Genomic DNA, 19297 nt, shown 5'->3' with positions numbered 1-19297 from the left:
ACATCCACCCTGTATTTTATCACTTCTGTTTTGTTTCTGTTTTCTGCCTCTTCCTCAGATTTTAAACCAAATGGGGAAGCGGGTGCGCTTTAGGTGTGGTCGCAAAAATATTTGTATAAATTATAAAAACCACAGTGTTACTGCTTTTCCACGAACTGCTTTCGGTTTCCAGAATCTGATGGTCAATGTGGGCGGTCCGTTCTCGTCGCTGTGGGGGCGGGGCTGTCGTGACCGCGCAGGCCGGCGACCAATCAGAGCTGGAGCTGCTCATGATAACTCAGCTGTGCGGTGAGTCATCTGACAGCTGCTCTGGAATAGATGCACTTGTTGAATCAGGTCCCATTCAGCTGGGGTGCACAGGTTGTATGCTAAGTCATCTGAAATCTTTGACGGATCCCTGGTAAATGAAAACACACTAAAGAAGCGACTGGACGCGATCCATTTTATAACCTCACATCACCGCGAGCTGCATTGCCAGGTGAGTTTTGCTTTGAAACAGACTTTAACACAATACGATGCAACAATAGAGCTTGTATGCACCTGTCTTGCATTTCACAATCCTCCAGTACGCGTGTAAATAGTGCTATTGAATAATGGGTTTTGTACAGTGTTATAGACAGTGAACTGCAACGACGAACAGAATCAGCATTGTAGATTAATGGCTTGGTTAGCAGAGCAGAAGGAAAGATCAGTTTTCTACTTAGATATTTCACGTTTAATTCAGTGTTATTTGCCGTTTCGTCGCAAATGTTTGTCAAATTTACTAGCAATTTCTAAGAAAAAATAGTTTCTGCACCAATTTTTTTTATTTTAGTTGTTTTATTTTAATGTGTTACATAACCAATATGCCATATATAAAGGGTTTTTAATTATTGTTATAGTTATATTAAGACAATACAATCTTTAACTGCATTATAAATCATAAAATTATTACAATCATGCCATCATCGTGCATTTCAAAATGAGGTGGCTATATTGTCTTCGCATTTCATTTATTTAGTTGGTTTGAATGCATTGCATTTATTGATCCCTCCAATGCTGACATTCTGAGAATCAGTCAAACTGATTATTGGTCCACATGCACCCTTCAATATGTATAGTTATAAACATAATGCATTTTATACACACAATGCAATTTGCAGGTTGCACGATAATCCTTGTGCAAAATGCATTTACTGCTGATGCTCACATTAGTCTTCCTAGGTTTAATAATGTATTTAGTAAAGGAGGTGGCAGCAAACCGCCCACGTTGTGGTCTGTTTTGTGCCAAGCCTATGTGTGAAAATGTCATGCTGCCAAGCAGGGACAATCCCGCATGTTACACAGATGACTACACCATTGCAGATATCAAAGCAGGCGTTTAGTGTTTATGGTTCTGGAGATGTTTTGTGTACTATCTTGCTCCACTTTGTGGCAAAGCTGGCAGTCATTTTTAGACCACCACTGAGTGACGCCCTGACATTAAACGCCTCCTATGCTATGGGAAATTGCACTCTGGGTGTACAGATCGTGATATTCTAGGGTCACAGGCTGGGTGTGGTGTGTGCCAGCTGTAGATGCATCCCTTTTTTTTGTGCAGCCACACCAAGTTGTGTTTAATGATTTTAAACACCCTTTTAGTCACACACTAAGAGATGCATTTCTAAATGATGCTTGCAACACAGTAGATGCTAAACCCAGACCTGTTGATCTGTTCAGTAATGGAAACTGCTGATGAGTGAATGAATGGCTGCAGGTTCCTGAGCTTTGTCTTTTTCTCTGTGTGTTGTGTCAGCAGGACAGGTGTTTTGATGTCTGCACAGCGATTGTCTCTCTGGTCATGTGTGCGTACTGCCCTGAGCTGTGGGGTTCTCATGCTGGCTGCTCTGCCAGACTTCACCACAGGTATGAAGATTTCCTTTCAGCAACCCACATCTTCCTCTTCCAGATAACCAGCCACTAGCTTCCTCTCAAAGCCGCTAGTTAAGATTGTCACATTTTCATTTTGGCTATAATCATGTGTGAAACTTTGTATGGAGGCCAATCTATCTTGTTCAGTCTATTCATTTGTTCAAAAATACTAGTGATAGGCAATGGTAAATCTCTATCAATCACATCCAAAACAAAAGATTTGTGGACATAATATGTGTGTGTGTGTGTGTGTGTGTGTGTGTGTGTGTGTGTGTGTGTGTGTGTGTGTGCTTTGTATATTTATTATGTCTAATAAATATACACACATGCATTTATATATTTAAGAAAAATGTTATGTTTATATATTAAATATATTTAAATATGATTTAAATCATATAAATATATACATGGAAATATTTATATATACATAATGCATTTACACACTACACACACATATTATATGAACATATTATATAACGCACACACACACGCATATAATATAATATATATTATATAAACACAAACTTTTTATTTTGGATGCGATTAATCATTGCCCAGCACTAAAAATGCATAAAAAAAAATGTATTACAATGTCTTGTATGCATTTACTTTACAGTAAACATTTTTTTTTTTTAATTTCTGAATTAAAATTAAAGTGGCCAATCTGTCTTTTTCAATCTATAAATTTATTCAAAAATACATTATAATCCAATTACAATGTCTAGAAGACATGTACTTTACAGTGGACGTGTTTTTCATTTCTGAATTAAATTCAGAAAAATGTCTAAATGATTATAATGAAGAAGAAAAAATTATTCATAATAATAATAATACATACATGTATATATATATATATTAGTAGCATCATTATAACTACTCATAATTGTAATATATAAAAAATTGTTTTCATAATTGAATATTATATATATATATATATATATATATATATATATATTAGTATTTTGTGCTGTCAAACAATTAATCGTGATTAGTCACATCAAAAATTTGCATATTGTTTACACAATATGTGTGTAGTTGTGTATATATAAATATTTAAGAAATTTAGTTTATATATTAAATATTAAAATATTTACATATACCAGTTAAGTTAGTAAATATATACATGTAAATATTTTCAAAATATATACTTTGTGTGTATTTACATATACATAATAAATGTACATAGAATAGACACATGTAAACAAAAACCTTTTACCGATTAATGTACTTTCACTACATTTTTTTTACATTCCAAATAAATGCGGTGCAACATGCAGAAAACAACAAACACAGGAAATAATATCATAGCTTCAAATGGTATAAAAGTTTTCAAAACTATTTGAAACCAACGCAATACAAAGACAAAGGCATGTAGGAGTTTATCTTAAGGTCATTTCTAAATGATCTTTTTTTTATTATTATTATTTCAAGGCAAGAACTGCTCCCACCCGATCGTCCCCGAACATGGAGGTTTCCGCTGTGAACCCTCACCCTGTCGTGGTTTCCCTCAAAAAAGCATCATCCGCTTTTTCTGCGAGCCCGGCTACGTTTTACCCAAACGCCACCACTGGTCAAAGTGTCATCATGGGCAATGGCAACCCAGAGTGCCCGTCTGCATCCCCCTATCAGGTAAGAGAAATAAAGTTTTTTTTTTGCATTTGAATTTGACGCAACCACTGCAATCCAGTCATTTACCATCTTTCGAAGTAAGAGACTGGAAGCAGCGTATGTAGACTTTCCATCTTGCATCATTTGTGCAATAGTTCTGCATTCTGAATGAAGAAAATGTGCTGGAGGATGGCATTACAAAAGCAGAACCATTAATAAATGACCTAAAAAAGCTCCAGGCACCCGGTAGTGAAGTAAACTCCTAAACTAAGAAGGGGAAAAAACCATGATGCTTCATTCAGCACGCTTACTTCCTTGTCTGAGCTGAAACCTGTCACGAGAGGAAACCAACTGCTTGAGCAGGAAGTCAGCAAAGTCACCAAACTAACCAGTAGAACTTTTTTCTGTGATGCACGTAAAGACTTCGGAAAACGTTCGCGTCACAGAATCCGAATCAAAGGATGTAAACCTCATTTAACTACTTATTCCAAAAGCCTGGCATCCGGCCTTGATTTGTACGTCAGGTTTTTTTGACGGATGTCTATAAATGGTCTGTGTGTTTTGTTTTGTTTTTCCAGCAGAGGGTCAATCTGAACCAAAAGAAAACATAGTCAACTCTATCCCAAGTGTGGCTACGACTGCTATTGGAGTGTCAATCTTCCTACTCACCACAACAGCCTGTTTAGTCATCAAATCCCGTCTGTTCTCCTGTCGAACGCAACGGTATGTCATTTCACTAGTGTTATCATCCAAAAAGGAAAAAAAAAAAAACACACACAGGTGAAATCTATTTTTTGTTTAAGAAATCAGTACATTAATTCCTTTAAATTGATCAAAAGTGACCGTAAAGACGTTTACCATGTATAATGTATAATAAGCAGTGCAAGTGCTTTCAACACTTACAATAAGAAATGTTTTTTGAGCACCAAATCAGCATATCAGAATGATTTCTGAAGGGTCATGTGCAAAATTTAAACTCAGTTTTGAGACGAATGACTGATATGCGAGATATAAACTCAATTTTGGGATATAAACTCAGAAATGCAAAATTTAAAGTTAATTCTGAGATGAAAAGTCTGATTTGTGAGAAATAAACTCATAATTCTAAGATGTAAACTTAGAAATGCAAAATTTAAACTCAATTCTGAGATTTAGAAAAAAGTCTGGTTTGTGAGAAACATCATTTCGAGATGTAAACTTAGAAATGCAAAATTTTAACTAAAATTTTATATGAAAAGTCTGATTTGTGAGATATAAACTCATAATTTTGAGATATAAACACATAAATGCAAAATTTTAACTCACAATTTTGAGATACTCAAATGCAAAATGCAAAAGTTTTGAGATGCAAAAAAGATTTTGTGAGATATAAACTCATAATTTTGATATAACCTCAAAACTGCAAAAATTCTAAGATGAAATATCTGATTGGTGAAACTAAACTCATAATTGTGAGATATAAACTTTAAAATGCAAAATTATAACAATTCTGACATGAGGTCTGATTTGTGATATAAACTCATAATTGTGGAATATAAACTCGGAAATGCAACATTTAAACTTATTCTGAAATGAAAAGTCTATTTTGTAAGATATAAACTCTGAAATGCAAAATTGAATTCACAAATTACCAATACCAGCAATTACCTATTTTCTTTTTTTAAATCTTTTTTTATAATCGTTGCATTTGATGAATCTATGGCATAAACTTTTTTTCTTTTCACAATACAGAATTTTCTTCTCAGAATTGCAAGTTTTGTATTTCACCATTCTGAGTTTTTGCCATCTTGCAATCCCCTCAGAATTGCAAGATATACCCTCAGAGCTGTGAGAAAAAAAGTCGAACAAGTAAAATTGCAATTGCAATTACATTTTTCTACTTGGCAGAAATAAGCTTTCATAGAAGACTGAAATAATGACTGCTAAAAATTCAGCAAATAAATTGAATTTTAAAATATATTTAAATAAAAAACACTCATTTCAGTTTGCAATAATGTTTCACAATATAGCCGTTTTCACAATTTTTGACCAAACAAATGCAGCCTTGATGAACAAAAGAGACTTATTTTGGATGACGGTGTATATCAGCATCACATGAACCATTGTTAACCATTGTCTTTCTCATCAGGCGTTCTTCGGATCAGTTGGACCTAGTTGTGGATGGCTTACCTGTATCTCTTCCAACATATGAGGAGGCAATCTACAGCAGTTGGGGGCAGCGACTCCCGCCGTTCCGTGGACCCACTCAGCTCCTCCTCACCCAGGATGCATCGGAACACAGTCCACTGACTTCTCTCATACCCCCCAATCCCAATCACTGCCCTGACACAGCCAATCAGAGCACAGAGACTCCACCGCCTCCTTACGAAGAGGTCCAATCACGATCCAGAGACGCTGAAATCGACATTGACGAACGGGCTTTGCAAAGTGCACTTTCTGTTGATAAAAACAACTAATTACTGGACTTTAATGAACTCACCCTTAGCCTTTTGATTGTTTGTTTTCTTGCACAGGAGTCCTTGTGACTTTTCGTTCTGCCTTCGATTGTGGATTCATACTTTTTTGGCTTAAAATACCAGTGCAAACTGGTGTAGATGTTTCGCGATGACCTTATTGGTCAGATATGTTTTGTTTTCTTAAGTAACGTGCTGCAATATTGATTATGTCAATGTTTTCACTGACCAACTGGAGATGTGGCTACCCTCTCCCCTCTGTGAGGGTGTTTTAAAGGGAATTTTATTTAATGATTTAGGTATAACAGTCATTTCTGTTCAAAATGAGATGCTGTGTAGTTACATTTTCAGGGTTATGACTTTAGAATAAGCATGGAAAGAATATGATTTAACCTTATTCAGTGTTGATTGAATGTAACTGGATTGAGATTGTGCCTGTTGACTAATGGATGTAGTATATATGATTTTATTATGATTCCTTCCACCTGAACAGATCTATCTACTGTTAAATATTGTGTTAACATATAGACCAGGGGGAACAAACTTGAAATATGCTTGCTGAACAGACATTGAATGTTTGGTGTGTTTATCATTTTATAATATGTAATATTTACATCATATATCTTGTATATAATTCTGCACAAATAGTATATGTAAAAGTAATAATAATACATTTTTAACTTTATGAATGGAATGTTTGCTATTAAAAATGATTTTAAATCTTAAAGGGTTTGCGAGTGGTGTTTAACACATGCAGTATAAAGATATGTTCTGTGGATATGGGTTAATACCCACTAAAACTTGCTAAAGGTAACATTTCAGTGGTTTATATAATGGTGGGTGGTTAAAAACAGAGAATTAATGAGCTCTAATACAGTGTCAAGCTTGTAACAGTTGTGTTCAATCTAGTTAAAGCAGACAGATCAATGGTGGATGAAAAGTCATGATGACCAATAATAGGATATCATGAGAAACTTGTTGTATAGAAACCGAAAGTAACAGACTTTCTGACCTACATATAGCTTCTGCGAATAAACTCGCGACCATGCAATTTCCTGATTCTGCATTTAAAGAGGTCAATCATCAAGTGTGTTGAGTTTAGTAAAACAAGATAGCGAGCTGGTTCAATTAATACAGTATAGAGCAACCTGAAGTTAAACTTATTCTTACTCAATTGTTTATAGACCATTATGCAAATATAACACTATATAAAGTTACTTTTGTTAACCTTGTAGAACAGGGGTGTCCAACCCTGTTCCTGGAGATCTACCATCCTACAAAGTTCAGTTCCAACCCTGATCAGACACACCAGAACCATCTAAATAATCTCTTAGGTAACACTTGATAAACACAGACAGCTTGTGTTGGAGCAGGGCTGGAAAAAAGTCTGCAGGTAGATCTCCAGGAATAGTTTTGAGCACCCCTGTTGTAGAGGCTTAGCAGCAGGCCTTGTCCCCACCTTGAGGTTGAACGCAGTACTGCACACTTGCTAAGAAAACAATTTTGTGTTTATTATTAATCTTGATTATAGTATACTCTTCGCTACATAAGCAAACACAGCAATCGTTTATGTATTAACCACATGGTTTATAACAGAGCAGTTTTGCCGTTGAAAAGCTCTGAATGGAAAGCAATGTATGATTATTGGTGTCTATTAATGTAGTTATTAATCCAGAAGTTAGACGGTTGTCTGTGGTGGTTGACACAATTTTGTCTTTTTAAAACGCTGCTTCAGGCTGAAATAACTAAAGCAGCGTTACAATGTCTAGAGATCTGGAGTTCTGTGTGGATGGTTTCTTACTAAACTTTAAGACAACAAATTCTCTGCAATTAATATCGAGTTGTGTGTGAAAACGTGAAATAAATGTGTAAAAACAATTCAAGCTTTCACTCAAAAATGAAAATTCTGTCATAATTATGTCATTCAAAATCCGTAAGACCTTTGTTTATTTTTCGGAACACACATTAAGATGAAAGATTCTAATTTTTTAAGTTACTAGAAGAAAAATAATAACTTAATTAGAGAATTTCTTCTATTCCCTGTCAGTCTTCGACGCACGTTCACGAGAGTAACACGACGCATGCATGTGGTTCTGCTGATGCGAGACCCAGCGTTCTGATGTAGAACGATTTGCACCTCGTTTACAAGCGGAGAAGACACAAGCATGTGTTGTGGTACTTTTGTGAACGCACGTCAAAGACCAACATGGAAAAGGAGAAACTGTTCAATTAAGTAATTGTTTTTATTTTACGTTTTGGCCAGTTACTCAGATGTGCGGCCGTGCTACTTGGATGTTAAAAACAGCATGGATTGCACGGTTAACCCAGGTCGGAGGGGACGTTCTCGCGACCTTGCGCAACGTTCCTTAAAACTCCTCTAAAGGTGACGAAAGTCCCGAACCTTTACAGAACATTAGGAACGTTCTTAAAACAGCCTCTATTGGTTATGAAAGTGTTGGAGTTTAATGTTCCTTATACGACTTTAGGAGGACGTTCTATTTTGGTTATTTTATGGTCACATAACAACGTCACAAAGAGGACATTTGGGACCTTAACAGAACGTTCTCACATGGTCCTCTTTTAGTCATATAATAACGTTCCCAATATGACTTCAGGACGATGTTCTATTTTGGTTATTTTATGGTCACATAACAACGTTACAAAGAGGACATTTGGGACCTTAAAAAGAAAGTTCTCACATGATCCTCTTTTAGTCATATAATAACGTTCCCAATATGAATTTAGGAGTGCGTTCTATTTTGGTTGTTTTATGGTCACATAACGACGTTACAAAGAGGACATTTGGGACCTTAACAGAACGTTCTCACATGGTCCTCTTTTGTTGTTGGCATCCTTCTGTCTCGAGAGACAATGGTTTGGAATCTGCACCCAGGTCAGTCTGTGGTTTGGTTGCAGACTCTGCTATGGCTGTAGAGTCCGATACGGGAGCGACAGCACCGCTGGCACTTGCTGCAGGTGTAAGCAGTGGTGGAGTCAGTGGGGGCAGGCTGAACGCTTTGCTGCCGGCGGGTCCTCTTCTCCTCCCACTGCATTTCTCTTTTTTCCTCGGCTAAAAGGACACCAGTCTTGACGGTGGATCGCCAATTCTCGCGGTCCGATGTCACTGCTTCCAAACCAGCTGGGCAGATTCTGCACGCTTTCAAATCACGCTTGCAAGCGTCCTTGTAGCGCAGAATTGGCCGTCCAGTTGGTCGTGTTCCTGTGGCAAGCTCCCCATACAGAACGTCCTTTGGGATGCGACCGTCATCCATCCTGCACAGGTGGCCAAGCCAGCGCAGTCGCCTCTGTGTGAGGATGGTGAACATACTTGGCATACCTGCCTGAGACAGAATGGCTCTGTTTGTGATATGGTCCTGCCATGTAATGCTCAGGAGTCGCCTGAGGCAGCGCATATGAAAGGCATTCAGTCTTTGCTCTTGGCGAGAATATAAAGTCCAAGCTTCACTGCCATAGAGGAGGGTGCTCAAGACACATGCTTGGTACACCTTCAGTTTTGTTTTGAGTGTCAGCAAAGTGTTGTCCCAAGCCCTCTTTGCTAGTCGAGCCATGGCGGTTGCTGCTTTGCCTATCCTTATATTGAGCTCGACATCCAGGGATAGGTTGCTGCAGATGGTGGAACCAAGGTAGGTGAATTTTTCCACTACCTCCAGGGTGTGGTCGCCGATAGTGATTGCAGGAGTGGTGCTGACATCTTGAACCAATATGTTGGTTTTCTTGAGGCTGATGGTAAGGCCAAACTCTGTGCATGCATCTGCAAGGCAAGTGATGAGTCGCTGGAGGGCACCCTCAGTGTGTGCAGCAAGAGCAGCATCATCTGCAAACAGCATCTCCCGTATGAGTACCCTGCGGACCTTAGTCTTTGCTCTGAGGCGGGCGAGGTTGAAGAGGTTCCCATCGCTCCTAGTGTGGAGGAAGATCCCGTCTTCAGAGTTGCAGAAGGCATAGCGCAGGAGCAGGGAGAAGAACATGCCGAAGAGTGTTGGCGCCAGGACACACCCTTGCTTCACACCGCACCTGATTGGGAAAGGGTCTGATGATGACTCGCCATACTGGACTGTGCCCGCCACGTTTTCATGAAATGATATAATCAGCTTCAGGAGCTTGGGGGGGCATCCAATCTTGTGTAGGAGAGTGAAAAGGCCAGTCCGACTGACCAAATCGAACGCCTTGGTCAGATCTATAAAGGCGAGAAACAGGGGACGTCTCTGCTCACGGCACTTCTCCTGTAGCTGCCTAAGGGAGAACACCATGTCAATTGTTGACCGTTTTGCTCGGAAACCACATTGCGACTCCGGATACACACGATCGGCGAGCAGTTGTAGGCGGTTAAGGACGACACGTGCAAAGGCTTTCCCCACAACACTGAGGAGGGAGATCCCACGATAGTTATTGCAGTCACTGCGATCGCCCTTGTTCTTATAAAGCGTGACAATCTTAGCGTCTCGCATGTCTTGGGGTAGGATGCCCCCTTCCCAGCATTTGAGCAGGAGGTTGTGGAGGTGGCCGAGAAGAGAGCTCGCTCTTCCTGCCTTAATGATCTCTGGTGGAATTCCGTCACTGCCTGGTGCTTTCCCGCAGGCGAGTGAGTCGATGGCCTTCCCGAGTTCCTCGATGGTGGGTGGCGAGTCAAGCTCCTCCATGGTGGGCAGAGGCGTGGTATTTCTAATGGCTGTGTCAGTAACAATGTTCTCTCTTGAGTACAGTTCCTGGTAGTGCTCAGCCCATCTCTCCATCTGCTTGCTGCGATCTGTGATGATCTCCCCGGAAGTGGATTTTAGGGGAGCAGTCTTGATGGCGTTGGGACCAAACGCTTTCTTCATGCCCTCATACATGGCTCGAATGTTACCACAGTCTGCCGAAGTCTGAATATCGCTGCACAGCTTCAGCCAGTAGTCGTTCGCACACTTTCGGGCAATCCTCTTGGCGTTGTTACGTGCTTCTCTAAAGGCAGCCATTGTTCTTGCAGAAGGCTGTCTCTTGTGCTCAAGGAGAGTGGCACGTTTTGCAGTGATGGCAGGCTCCAACACCTCGATCCCTGCCTCAAACCAATCTTCACTCTTCTTCACTTTCTTCCCGAAGGTGTCTGAAGCAACCTTGTACACGGTGTCACGGATGTACTCCCATTGTGTCATAACACCGTCTACAGGGCAGTCCTCCAGTGCCCCATCAATGGCCCTGGTGAAGCGTTCCCGCAGCTCTGGCACTGATGTTCTTGCCGTGTTGATGCGAGGGCGGCCCTTCTGCTTCGAGCGATGGGTTCGTCTAGGTTGAAGGCGCACCTTACTGCTGACCAGAGAATGGTCCGTGTCGCAGTCAGCACTGTGATACGTGCGAGTGACGAGCACGTGCTTGAGCATGGGTCTCCGAGTAACAATGAGGTCAAGCTGGTGCCAGTGTTTGGATCTGGGGTGTCTCCAAGACACTCTATGATGGGGCTTGGTGGGGAAGAAGGTGTTGGTGATGCACAAGTTGTGGTAAGAGCATAGCTCAAGTAGTCGCTGTCCGTTCTCATTGAGCTTGCCAACACCAAAGTGTCCAATGCAGTGTGGCCAGGAGGTGTAGTCAGCACCCACCCGGGCATTGAAGTCCCCGAGCATGAGCAGGTGGTCTTTTAGTGGGATCTCTGCAATTTTAGCATCGAGTTCATAATAGAAAGCATCTTTATCCTCAGCTGTGGAGCATAGTGTGGGGGCGTAGACGCTAAAGATGTACATGGGTCCTGAGGAGGTTGTGAGACGGAGGGAGAGGATACGCTCAGTCCCCTGAGAAGGAGGTTCTACTGATGGCAAGAGGGAATTTCGCACTGCAAAGCCGACCCCATAAAGTCGGCGCTTGTCTTGCTCCAGTCCTTGCCAGAAGAAAGTGTAATCTCTCTCCTTCAGACTTCCACTGGATGGAAGACGTGTCTCTTGAAGGGCGGCAATGTCGATGTTGAGCCTTAACAGCTCGTGGTTGATGATAGCTGTTTTTCTAGCATCGTCAACTTGCTGAAGGTCGTCACAGAGGCCAGGGCACAATGTTCTGACGTTCCAGGTTGCCAGCCGCAGGGCTGGTGGCTTTTTGGTCTTTTGATTATTTCCTGGTGCTGGGATTTACAACCTGCCTGTCGATTTTGTCTAAGCTCCATGCACCCGATGAAGCAAGCAGGTTGTGGCGGGGTAGTACCTAACTGCCCGGGGGCTGCCCGGGTTGAGGCGGGCGGTAACGACCCAATGGAACACGATGATTCCTCCCACCGTCGGGAGCAACCCCTAGCGCCCGGCTCGACGCCAAATGAGCCATGACTTATTACTGGTAGACTGCTGCTCCCCGTGTTGTTTCTGCACTGGAACAGTGCAGCTGGAGTTACCTCTCCAGGTGCAGGCCTGGGCTGATGATATGGAGATCCTGGGTTGCCCAGACGTCAGGACCCCCCTCTCGGCTTTGCTGGCAGGATCTGGCAGAAAGGCGAGCCAATACAGTCAGTGTCAGCGCAGCTGCAGGAGTTGCCGGACGGTGACATATTCCCTCACCATCCGCCTGAGGGGCTCCACTCCTGATTTTCTGTTGGGGTTTACTCCCTTAGCCTTTGCTTCCCCTGGAGCTAACCACAAGGCAGTGGCTCACGGGGGTTTCTGTACAGAGTTTAACTTCTCTGTAGTGGTATGATGGTACATCCCTTGGGTCGCTCTTTGTCTGGAACCTCCCCCTCAACCTTACCGCCATGGGTAACCCTACCAGGAGCTTGAGCTCCAGACGGCATTGCTCTCAGGTTCATCGGAACACGCAAGGCTCTCCACCACGGCAAGGTGGCAACCCAAGGAGAGCAGGTCCTCTTTTAGTCATATAATAACGTTCCCAATATGAATTTAGGAGTGCGTTCTATTTTGGTTATTTTATGGTCACATAACAACGTTACAAAGAGGACATTTGGGACCTTAACAGAACATTCTCACATGGTCCTCTTTTAGTCATATAATAACGTTCCCAATATGAATTTAGGAGTGCGTTCTATTTTGGTTGTTTTATGGTCACATAACAACGTTACAAAGAGGACATTTGGGACCTTAACAGAACGTTCTCACATGGTCCTCTTTTAGTCATATAATAACGTTCCCAATATGAATTTAGGAGTGCGTTCTATTTTGGTTATTTTATGGTCACATAACAACGTTACAAAGAGGACATTTGGGACCTTAACAGAACATTCTCACATGGTCCTCTTTTAGTCATATAATAACGTTCCCAATATGACTTTAGGAGGACGTTCTCTTTTGGTTATTTTATGGTCACATAACAACGTTACAAAGAGGACATTTGGGACCTTAACAGAACGTTCTCACATGGTCCTCTTTTAGTCATATAATAACGTTCCCAATATGACTTTAGGAGGACGTTCTATTTTGGTTATTTTATGGTCACATAACAACGTTACAAAGAGGACATTTGGGACCTTAACAGAACGTTCTCACATGGTCCTCTTTTAGTCATATAATAACGTTCCCAATATGACTTTAGGAGGACGTTCTATTTTGGTTATTTTATGGTCACATAACAACGTTACAAAGAGGACATTTGGGACCTTAACAGAATGTTCTCACATGGTCCTCTTTTAGTCATATAATAACGTTCCCAATATGACTTTAGGAGGACGTTCTATTTTGGTTATTTTATGGTCACATAACAACGTTACAAAGAGGACATTTGGGACATTAACAGAACGTTCTCACATGGTCCTCTTTTAGTCATATAATAACGTTCCCAGTATGACTTTAGGAGGACGTTCTATTTTGGTTATTTTATGGTCACATAACAACGTTACAAAGAGGACATTTGGGACATTAACAGAACGTTCTCACATGGTCCTCTTTTAGTCATATAATAACATTCCCAGTATGACTTTAGGAGGACGTTCTATTTTGGTTATTTTATGGTCACATAACAACGTTACAAAGAGGACATTTGGGACCTTAACAGAACGTTCTCACATGGTCCTCTTTTAGTCATATAATAACGTTCCCAGTATGACTTTAGGAGGACGTTCTATTTTGGTTATTTTATGGTCACATAACAACGTTACAAAGAGGACATTTGGGACCTTAGCAGAACGTTCTCACATGGTCCTCTTTTAGTCATATAATAACGTTCCCAATATGACTTTAGGAGGATGTTCTATTTTGGTTATTTTATGGTCACATAACAACGTTACAAAGAGGACATTTGGGACCTTAACAGAACGTTCTCACATGGTCCTCTTTTAGTCATACAATAACGTTCTCAATATGACTTTAGGACGACGTTCTACTTTGGTTATTTTATGGTCACATAACAACGTTACAAAGAGGACATTTGGGACCTTAACAGAACGTTCTCACATGGTCCTCTTTTAGTCATATAATAACGTTCCCAATATGACTTTAGGAGGACGTTCTATTTTGGTTATTTTATGGTCACATAACAACGTTACAAAGAGGACATTTGGGACCTTAACAGAACGTTCTCACATGGTCCTCTTTTAGTCATATAATAACGTTCCCAATATGACTTCAGGACGACGTTCTATTTTGGTTATTTTATGGTCACATAACAACGTTACAAAGAGGACATTTGGGACATTAACAGAACGTTCTCACATGGTCCTCTTTTAGTCATATAATAACGTTCCCAGTATGACTTTAGGAGGACGTTCTATTTTGGTTATTTTATGGTCACATAACAACGTTACAAAGAGGACATTTGGGACCTTAACAGAACGTTCTCACATGGTCCTCTTTTAGTCATATAATAACGTTCCCAGTATGACTTTAGGAGGACGTTCTATTTTGGTTATTTTATGGTCACATAACAACGTTACAAAGAGGACATTTGGGACCTTAGCAGAACGTTCTCACATGGTCCTCTTTTAGTCATATAATAACGTTCCCAATATGACTTCAGGACGACGTTCTATTTTGGTTATTTTATGGTCACATAACAACGTTACAAAGAGGACATTTGGGACCTTAAAAAGAAAGTTCTCACATGGTCCTCTTTTAGTCATATAATAACATTCCCAATATGACTTTAGGAGGACGTTCTATTTTGGTTATTTTATGGTCAAATAACAACGTTACAAAGAGGACATTTGGGACCTTAACAGAACGTTCTCACATGGTCCTCTTTTAGTCATATAATAACGTTCCCAATATGACTTTAGGAGGGCGTTCTATTTTGGTTATTTTATGGTCACATAACAACGTCACAAAGAGGATATTTGGGACCTTAACAGAACATTCTCACATGGTCCTCTTTTAGTCATATAATAACATTCCCAATATGACTTTAGGAGGACGTTCTATTTTGGTTATTTTATGGTCACATAACAACATTACAAAGAGGACATTTGGGACCTTAACAGAACGTTCTCACATGGTCCTCTTTTAGTCATATAATAATGTTCCCAATATGACTTTAGGAGGACGTTCTATTTTGGTTATTTTATGGTCACATAACAACGTTACAAAGAGGACATTTGGGACCTTAACAGAACGTTCTCACATGGTCCTCTTTTAGTCATACAATAACGTTCCCAATATGACTTTAGGACGACGTTCTACTTTGGTTATTTTATGGTCACATAACAACGTTACAAAGAGGACATTTGGGACCTTAACAGAACGTTCTCACATGGTCCTCTTTTAGTCATATAATAACGTTCCCAATATGACTTTAGGAGGACGTTCTATTTTGGTTATTTTATGGTCACATAACAACGTTACAAAGAGGACATTTGGGACCTTAACAGAACGTTCTCACATGGTCCTCTTTTAGTCATATAATAACGTTCCCAATATGACTTCAGGACGACGTTCTATTTTGGTTATTTTATGGTCACATAACAACGTTACAAAGAGGACATTTGGGACCTTAAAAAGAAAGTTCTCACATGGTCCTCTTTTAGTCATATAATAACATTCCCAATATGACTATAGGAGGACGTTCTATTTTGGTTATTTTATGGTCACATAACAACGTTACAAAGAGGACATTTGGGACATTAACAGAACGTTCTCACATGGTCCTCTTTTAGTCATATAATAACGTTCCCAATATGACTTTAGGAGGACGTTCTATTTTGGTTATTTTATGGTCACATAACAACGTTACAAAGAGGACATTTGGGACCTTAACAGAACGTTCTCACATGGTCCTCTTTTAGTCATATAATAACGTTCCCAATATGACTTCAGGACGACGTTCTATTTTGGTTATTTTATGGTCACATAACAACGTTACAAAGAGGACATTTGGGACCTTAAAAAGAAAGTTCTCACATGGTCCTCTTTTAGTCATATAATAACATTCCCAATATGACTATAGGAGGACGTTCTATTTTGGTTATTTTATGGTCACATAACAACGTTACAAAGAGGACATTTGGGACATTAACAGAACGTTCTCACATGGTCCTCTTTTAGTCATATAATAAAGTTCCCAATATGACTTTAGGAGGACGTTCTATTTTGGTTATTTTATGGTCACATAACAACGTTACAAAGAGGACATTTGGGACATTAACAGAACGTTCTCACATGGTCCTCTTTTAGTCATATAATAACGTTCCCAATATGACTTCAGGACGACGTTCTATTTTGGTTATTTTATGGTCACATAACAACGTTACAAAGAGGACATTTGGGACCTTAAAAAGAAAGTTCTCACATGGTCCTCTTTTAGTCATATAATAATGTTCCCAATATGACTTTAGGAGGACGTTCTATTTTGGTTATTTTATGGTCACATAACAACGTTACAAAGAGGACATTTGGGACCTTAACAGAACGTTCTCACATGGTCCTCTTTTAGTCATATAATAACGTTCCCAGTATGACTTTAGGAGGACGTTCTATTTTGGTTATTTTATGGTCACATAACAACGTTACAAAGAGGACATTTGGGACCTTAGCAGAACGTTCTCACATGGTCCTCTTTTAGTCATATAATAACGTTCCCAATATGACTTTAGGAGGATGTTCTATTTTGGTTATTTTATGGTCACATAACAACGTTACAAAGAGGACATTTGGGACCTTAACAGAACGTTCTCACATGGTCCTCTTTTAGTCATACAATAACGTTCTCAATATGACTTTAGGACGACGTTCTACTTTGGTTATTTTATGGTCACATAACAACGTTACAAAGAGGACATTTGGGACCTTAACAGAACGTTCTCACATGGTCCTCTTTTAGTCATATAATAACGTTCCCAATATGACTTTAGGAGGACGTTCTATTTTGGTTATTTTATGGTCACATAACAACGTTACAAAGAGGACATTTGGGACCTTAACAGAACGTTCTCACATGGTCCTCTTTTAGTCATATAATAACGTTCCCAATATGACTTCAGGACGACGTTCTATTTTGGTTATTTTATGGTCACATAACAACGTTACAAAGAGGACATTTGGGACATTAACAGAACGTTCTCACATGGTCCTCTTTTAGTCATATAATAACGTTCCCAGTATGACTTTAGGAGGACGTTCTATTTTGGTTATTTTATGGTCACATAACAACGTTACAAAGAGGACATTTGGGACCTTAACAGAACGTTCTCACATGGTCCTCTTTTAGTCATATAATAACGTTCCCAGTATGACTTTAGGAGGACGTTCTATTTTGGTTATTTTATGGTCACATAACAACGTTACAAAGAGGACATTTGGGACCTTAGCAGAACGTTCTCACATGGTCCTCTTTTAGTCATATAATAACGTTCCCAATATGACTTCAGGACGACGTTCTATTTTGGTTATTTTATGGTCACATAACAACGTTACAAAGAGGACATTTGGGACCTTAAAAAGAAAGTTCTCACATGGTCCTCTTTTAGTCATATAATAACATTCCCAATATGACTTTAGGAGGACGTTCTATTTTGGTTATTTTATGGTCAAATAACAACGTTACAAAGAGGACATTTGGGACCTTAACAGAACGTTCTCACATGGTCCTCTTTTAGTCATATAATAACGTTCCCAATATGACTTTAGGAGGGCGTTCTATTTTGGTTATTTTATGGTCACATAACAACGTCACAAAGAGGATATTTGGGACCTTAACAGAACATTCTCACATGGTCCTCTTTTAGTCATATAATAACATTCCCAATATGACTTTAGGAGGACGTTCTATTTTGGTTATTTTATGGTCACATAACAACATTACAAAGAGGACATTTGGGACCTTAACAGAACGTTCTCACATGGTCCTCTTTTAGTCATATAATAATGTTCCCAATATGACTTTAGGAGGACGTTCTATTTTGGTTATTTTATGGTCACATAACAACGTTACAAAGAGGACATTTGGGACCTTAACAGAACGTTCTCACATGGTCCTCTTTTAGTCATACAATAACGTTCCCAATATGACTTTAGGACGACGTTCTACTTTGGTTATTTTATGGTCACATAACAACGTTACAAAGAGGACATTTGGGACCTTAACAGAACGTTCTCACATGGTCCTCTTTTAGTCATATAATAACGTTCCCAATATGACTTTAGGAGGACGTTCTATTTTGGTTATTTTATGGTCACATAACAACGTTACAAAGAGGACATTTGGGACCTTAACAGAACGTTCTCACATGGTCCTCTTTTAGTCATATAATAACGTTCCCAATATGACTTCAGGACGACGTTCTATTTTGGTTATTTTATGGTCACATAACAACGTTACAAAGAGGACATTTGGGACCTTAAAAAGAAAGTTCTCACATGGTCCTCTTTTAGTCATATAATAACATTCCCAATATGACTATAGGAGGACGTTCTATTTTGGTTATTTTATGGTCACATAACAACGTTACAAAGAGGACATTTGGGACATTAACAGAACGTTCTCACATGGTCCTCTTTTAGTCATATAATAACGTTCCCAATATGACTTTAGGAGGACGTTCTATTTTGGTTATTTTATGGTCACATAACAACGTTACAAAGAGGACATTTGGGACCTTAACAGAACGTTCTCACATGGTCCTCTTTTAGTCATATAATAACGTTCCCAATATGACTTCAGGACGACGTTCTATTTTGGTTATTTTATGGTCACATAACAACGTTACAAAGAGGACATTTGGGACCTTAAAAAGAAAGTTCTCACATGGTCCTCTTTTAGTCATATAATAACATTCCCAATATGACTATAGGAGGACGTTCTATTTTGGTTATTTTATGGTCACATAACAACGTTACAAAGAGGACATTTGGGACATTAACAGAACGTTCTCACATGGTCCTCTTTTAGTCATATAATAAAGTTCCCAATATGACTTTAGGAGGACGTTCTATTTT

At 39.5% G+C, this 19297-nt stretch overlaps 1 protein-coding gene across 1 annotated transcript; it reads left to right on the top strand.

The window, feature by feature from the left end:
• The first annotated feature begins 323 nt into the window (after window positions 1-323).
• LOC141285413 (sushi domain-containing protein 6) lies at window positions 324-6640 on the top strand. Its single transcript, XM_073818426.1, has 5 exons — window positions 324-478; window positions 1778-1884; window positions 3322-3519; window positions 4077-4221; window positions 5627-6640. Exons 2-5 carry the CDS (start codon window positions 1791-1793, stop codon window positions 5952-5954), a joined length of 765 nt encoding a protein of 254 aa, XP_073674527.1. The 5' UTR covers window positions 324-478; window positions 1778-1790; the 3' UTR covers window positions 5955-6640.
• The last annotated feature ends 12657 nt before the right edge of the window (window positions 6641-19297 follow it).

The sequence above is a fragment of the Garra rufa genome, chromosome 14, assembly GCF_049309525.1.
Source record: "Garra rufa chromosome 14, GarRuf1.0, whole genome shotgun sequence".
Lineage (NCBI taxonomy): Eukaryota > Metazoa > Chordata > Actinopteri > Cypriniformes > Cyprinidae > Garra > Garra rufa.
Note: the sequence above shows the minus strand (reverse complement) of the source record. Positions and strands in the feature narration are given on the sequence as shown.